General features: G+C 42.0%; 1 protein-coding gene across 2 annotated transcripts in view; it reads right to left on the bottom strand.

Annotated features, from left to right (window-relative positions):
- Window positions 1-704: 704 nt before the first annotated feature.
- The window catches only part of itgbl1 (integrin, beta-like 1), a 31078-nt gene continuing 25312 nt past the window's right edge, over window positions 705-6470 (bottom strand). For both annotated transcript variants that reach the window (XM_037487888.2, XM_037487889.2), the window contains exons 9-11: window positions 4788-4934; window positions 3464-3577; window positions 705-1647 (exon numbers count right to left, since the gene is read on the bottom strand). In XM_037487888.2, coding sequence (XP_037343785.1) covers window positions 1559-1647; window positions 3464-3577; window positions 4788-4934 — 350 coding nt within the window. In that variant the 3' untranslated portion in view covers window positions 705-1558. The remainder of the gene's footprint in view (window positions 1648-3463; window positions 3578-4787; window positions 4935-6470) is intronic.

Genomic DNA, 6470 nt, shown 5'->3' with positions numbered 1-6470 from the left:
CTTTATTTTTGTAAATGCCCGGTGTGTGAACGTGCATCTCTCTGTTTGGGTCTCCGCAGCCGCGATTTCATTTCAAATTGAGTTTTTGGACTTTTTTCTCGTATACGGGTCGCGCGCGTGACGTTGTCTCCTGAAACCGATCACGTTTGCTTGGCCCCGCCCCCCTCCCCACCCCCCCGTCTTTATAGATGCATCACAAGAATATTCTAGCGAAAATCTCCGTTTCCGACCTCTTGTTTTGTGCATTGTCCCGTCTGTTGCATGGGGAGAGGATGGCATTGATGAACTGCATGTCGTAGGCTATCGAAAAACTGTTGGTATGTAGCGCTAATTTTACATACATTTATGCAACGAGTTTGTCTACACTATACAGTTTGTGTTCGTTGTATACGCACACACAACATATTGAATATTTATACAAAAAGGCGTGCTGTAATGTCAGTAACATACTTAATGCAATATAGCGTGCAGTATATTATTGCACCTGTCACTTTCGATGGGACAAAGAAAACGGAGGTTTGGCTTGTTGAAGCATGAAAAAAAAAGGCCACGGTAGAGTTTACAATAAATTTCCTTTGTGACTTCTCATCGGCTTTCTTTCCAAGTGGTGACGGAGCTCTTGTGTCAATGCAGCTCTCCTCCCCTGATGCCGCCCTTTTGAAGGGGCATCCAGCATGCCACAGCGGAACTGTGTGTGCCCTCTCTTTGTTTCCTCCACGTCGAAATGCGACCTCGTCACCTCTGTGTTGAGCGGGAAATGTACTTCACGTACCTTCTGTACGGTGAGCTTTCATTGGCTAATTGTTTGGTTACCCCGTGGAGAAGAATTAGGCACTGTTACAATTATTTATTTTCAACGACAACAAAAAAAGAAAATATATAGATATATATATATATATATATATATATATATATATATATATATATATATATATTCCATTGCAAGTATGCCCATTGGAGTTGTGTCATGTTATAACAGATTTGTAACCATGTATGATTAAGGTCTTCTCATTGTTTTCCATGCAAAATGTTGTCATGCGGCACATTTAATGTTTTATTATTAAAAAAAGAAATAAAAACCTCAAACAGTAAACCTCGGCCTCAACTATGTGTGAACTTTCTGTCAAGTTGTGGAACAACACACCTCTCCTCATCAGTCTGAAACAGATCTACGTTATTTGAAAAAAAAAAAGACTTAATTAATCGTTCCCCTTCCAACATCTGGACTGGTCATGTACCTGCATCATCTCATGTGTAACCTCCTGGACTACATACACGTTCCTACATTATGAATAAAGCAATGAAATATACATAAATCTGTTTTTTCAACCAATGTTTGCACGCTAATATGTTTCTTTCACACCTACAATAAGGATCACTTGTAACCAGTACAATAAAAGAATGTTAGTGATATGCAGAATCAAATCCAGGTTTAGTTTGATCTTCTCCTTCCTGCGGTGTTCTTTCCGGGTTGCGGTGCTTTTCAACCAGCCTGCTCGTGACCATCAGCGCTGCTTCTGGTTGCTCTGTTGTCTCTCAGCGTCAGCGCCCCCCCCCTTCAGTACTCTTCTCCCACCCAGATCTCGCAGGCGTTCCCCGTCCAGCCGTCCCAGCACTCACAGTTGCCGCAGCTGCACAACCCGTTCCCTGTGAGGGCAATGTGAGAAGAGAAGCTGTGAATTAAGAGCTGCGCCGTCATGGCTGACCTTCAACCAGGTTCCTCCTTTTCACACCCGGCCTTAACCGGGTGGATGGAAACTCAGAGCGTCATGAAGAGTATAGTCACTGTGAGGTCACCCATTACAGGTTTAAAGCCTTCTAGTTTGATATGCAGCGTCCAGAGAGGACAACGCTGCAGTAGCGACCTTTCAATCAAGTACGCTTTAAAGTAAACCCGCATCATGGTCATTTAGGTACCTAAAGTAAGAAGTAGGGTCGTTTTCTCATAGAACCTGACTCCTTTTTGGAGCCAGAGGACTTGTCCCTAAGGCAGTTTAGCATTACCCTCAGTTTTCAGAACCATCGATTGGTGCCTGCATGGTAACAACGAACTTAGGAGGACTTCTGGAAAGACATCTACTGTTAAAATGTCCCAGTGGGAGAGGAGGGCAGAATCTAAGGAGGGAAAAGGGGAGATGGATAGGGGGGGGAAGTATGAACGAGTAAGTGCTGTATAGGTGAGAAGAAGAACAATAAAAGTGAGCTTAAGCGCTTGTTGATCTTGTGAATCCAAGGAGAAGATTAGACAGAATTTTCTCCATCATTAAAGGACAAGGCGGGCTCGCTCTATTTGTTCATCTTATTGTCAGTGAAGCTCATAAAAGCCCCCAAACCAACAATCCCTCAAGTCCAACTTCACAACAAGGTCTCGCACAAACAGCAGTGATTTGTTGGGAACTATTTTAAACTGAGAAGTAATAGACATTTGGTGCATCAATTTAAATTTGAAATTCAATAAAATGAGTAATGTACTTTACAGGTACTTTATTTGAGCATTTTTGGTTGTAATTATTTAATTCAACTCTATCTTATTTTTTTTCAGGATTCATATATTTGGTACATTTGGATGCTAATACTTCTTTGCTCCTTTCTATTTGTCTGCTTACTCAATATTGCCATTTTCAATAAGGCAAATGTCTCAGTTATTCTCCCCTCATATGTGGGACAAAAACAACCTGCATGATGTGTGTATTTTCATGATTTTAAGGAATATATCTCCCATTGCAGTGGTAGAGCTCATCAATTTTTTTTAAAATAGTTTTTGACAGAAATACGATAAATCGGGCTTAGGGCTCTTTCTAGAAGATAATTCAACATTGGTTTTGATGTTTTAATGAGAAAATGAATATTAACAGCAAGCCGAATTGAGCCGCCCATGTTCCCCGTGGAGTGGAAGGTTCTCTGATTACGCTCCAAGGCTCCAACGCTTTTCGTGGCTCAAACCAACTGACGTGTTACTGTGTTAATAATACTCACCACAATTTGAGGTTATTGGAAAATCGGAAAATTTGCCATACAATTTGATCATCTATTGTTTTTTCCTTCTGAAAGAAGCAGCTGAACTCACCCCATTCAGAGCACTGCACTCGTGGCTTGTGCAGCTCTGAAAGATCGGGGACATCTCCAGAAGCAAAGTCATTGCATTTTTTTAATCAACTCTTCTCGCCATTTGGAGCCCCTGATGCTCATCTGAACGACATTAAGGCTGACATTTGGAGCCACGGAGTGATGATGAGAAACACTTCTGAAGAGCTGTCCACATTCTGACAGGCTCGGGGGCAACAATGATTATAAAAATGTACAGAGATTTTTCATTATCAGCGGGGAGAAGACGCCTCCTGTGGATAAGCTGCTATTTAGAGAGAGAAGCTCTATAAAGAGAACCTCTCGCTGCTCTCGTTAGAGGGAATGTTTTTGATACTACAGATACAATAGTGTGTTTGTGTGTGTTTGTGTGAACTACCTGTGCAGGTGAGACCGTCATGTTTGTCACACTCTCGGTCGTCACACTCACAATACTCTCCAGACACCCACCAGTCCTGGGGAGAGCAGATACATTTGCCACAGTGACAGGAACCTGCAACACACACACACACACAACCTGATCCAGATTATTACCATAATCATCAAAAAGCCAGGTGTCGCAGCAACACGTTTGTGGGAATGCGATGGTAACATCCTAACTTTAATTACTTGGTGATATAACATTCAATTGTAAAAACTGAGGATGATTGGGACATTCTTTGTGTTGAGCTCAAAGGACGAGCTGGTTGCGTCACGTTCATTAATGGTCCACCATTTCAGATGCGGGGGGGGGGGGGGGGGGAATTAAAAGCGTTTTGGAACAGCAAGGTGTGGATTTAGAGTATGTAACTGCTGCATGTCAACTGAAACCTTCAAATATGAACAGAACATATCACCACAGAAAGAAGACATATTAAGTCTGTGATGCAAAACATATTGATGTGTAGGTTGAAACATTTTGAGTCCAGTAAGAAAGTGAGACAAGAAGTGTAATCCAAAATTGCTCATTTTCAGTTATCCTTAGGGGGGGAAATGTGATATGCTTTAGAAAAAGGATATAAAACGGGATGTTAAACCTCTGAAAAAAAGTCAGTATATGTTTTCTATAGTCTCTTTAAGAACAGAGCACACTAGAATGTGGTTTCATATATTGCTTTTAAAGTCACACCTTTAGTAAATGCAACCACCCAGATGTACAACCTGTGTTCTTTCACATTATGAATTGTGTATTTCTGAATGGACTATGTACTGCACATGTGATCTAAATAAGTACAAATTTGAGGTGTTTTTGTTGCTTGAATGTTTCCACTTCATGCACTATTACTTCTACTCCGGTACCATTTGGTGGGTGAGATGTGCTGCTGTTTTTATTCCCCAACAGTTATTCCACTGTATGGAAAAAGTATTAAGATTCAAAATAATAAAAAATGCATGCATTGCATTTTTTTATAATTCCCAAAAATATATTAACTGAAATAGTAAATGTGACAGTAATCATCATAATGATAATCATGTGATCACTTAAAATGTATGAGGGGCATTTGTCTGCATTATGAGTGCTTTTATTCTTTTATTATGAAGTCACATTTTGTATTATTTTCAAAGCAGTATCATTCCTTGAATTCTTCCTTGTTTAGTATTCCTACTTTTGTACCACTAAGTACAAAGTGATATCACGTGAATACTTCTTTGACCACTACCAAAATGTGACTTTAATGGAAAACCTTTGACTTTATCCGTAATTGGAAAAATTTGTCGCCGACCTTTCCCACTGCACATGACTCCGTCCGAGGTCTCGCACAGCTCCTTGCTCTGAACGTCGCTCATGTCGCAGGCCCTTTGGAACTGGCACAGCTTCCCGAACCAGCCCTCCTCGCAGATGCAGCGTCCGCACGAACAGTAGCCGTGACCTGGGCACAAGGGGCTCCGTTTTAAAGCCGGGCAGAACACCTGCACCACAAAGGCCCAGAAAAAAAAAAAACGTCGACAGTAATAGGAGGCACAAGGAGGCAGAGACACGGGAAGGCGAGAAGAGACGCAGCAGCCGGCTCGATGTTTCCTCTCCCGGCGACATGAAAGGAACTGTCATCGCTGGTCCCGTCCTGTTCTGTTTAAATCCTCCAGCACTTCAGAGAAAGATGGGGAAAAACAAAGGAGGGCAATGGCACACGTCGACACACACACCAAACAAACCAGGGATGTTTAATTGGCTGAAGCAGATCGTTGCTTGGATGTTCCTAAAGCTGACAGTGTCACCGTGGTGTTAACACACACACACACACACAGACACACACACACACACATGCGCACACGCTTATTCCCGCCTTGATCTCTGGCAGCCACATCACTCACAGAGGGCTTACTCCAATACAACTCAATTGGATCATGTGGAGGCGGTGGCCTCATTGACTGACTCCATTGTGTTCACGCATCTATTTACACGTGTCAGGTGGAAGATGTGTGGATGAGAGGCGTATTTTTCCACCATTTCCACCATGCTAAATCTTTACCAGGCTGTTGGACATTCAGACAGCGGTTTGATTGCACCTTAGCGGTCAACTGAGACTTAACAGGTCGCACAGTCACCCGAAGACAACATGTCTTGCAAATATATTGTAACACCAAAAAAGAATCTCCATCAATTTGTTAGAATACAGGTTTTGTTCGTACCCTGTTTGCTATACAATTAAGTATGTGTACATTTAACCTGAACTCTAAATGACATTTTGAATGTATGTACTTTCTTCAGGACCCAACGGTTGTTAGTCGTAAACATTGTCCAATAAGTTATGAACAAAAAAACAAAAAAAGAAATGCTCCAAAACCCTTTTTTTAGTTTTGCTCCGGACATCAACCGATGTCTCTTGGAACGAAGTGGCTGTGTTTGTTCGATACGCCTTCCCACCCACCCACATTGTGTGAACAATCTCACTTTGCATGTTATATCAGCGGCTCTGAGGGCACAGAAAGCTCTGTCGCTTGTTAGGTATTCAGGTAAACAATTTGTAAAAACACAATAATAATGGATGGTAACAGGGATATATTGCAATCATGACATAAACATAACAACCGGTAGATTACAATCAAATTGTATGAAAACACTGATTCCAACTAATAATGTTACACTTAATAATGTGCTGTTATGTCCCTCTGGCAGAGATGCTCCCAAACGATTTATTTGGCTACGAGTCTCAAGCCACTTTGTGTGCAACTTGAGTCCAAGTCCAAGTCCTAATCCGTGGCAGCGTGTTCCCCGGGCTGCAGTCTGTCAGGCAGTAGAGGAGTATCTGCTGTGATACCACCAGACACCTCGTCCCCACCCCATGTGTACCATCCCAGGTTTCAGAATGAATGGAAGCAGAAGAAATCCGCCTCCAACCACACAATGGATGACAAAGAAATCAAATCGCCATTATCTTCAGAGGCACAGCCTGCGCAAAATAAAA

The sequence above is a fragment of the Pungitius pungitius genome, chromosome 10, assembly GCF_949316345.1.
Source record: "Pungitius pungitius chromosome 10, fPunPun2.1, whole genome shotgun sequence".
In the NCBI taxonomy this organism is placed as follows: domain Eukaryota; kingdom Metazoa; phylum Chordata; class Actinopteri; order Perciformes; family Gasterosteidae; genus Pungitius; species Pungitius pungitius.
The sequence above is the reverse complement of the archived record's forward strand: the minus strand, read 5'-3'. Positions and strand labels throughout refer to the sequence as shown.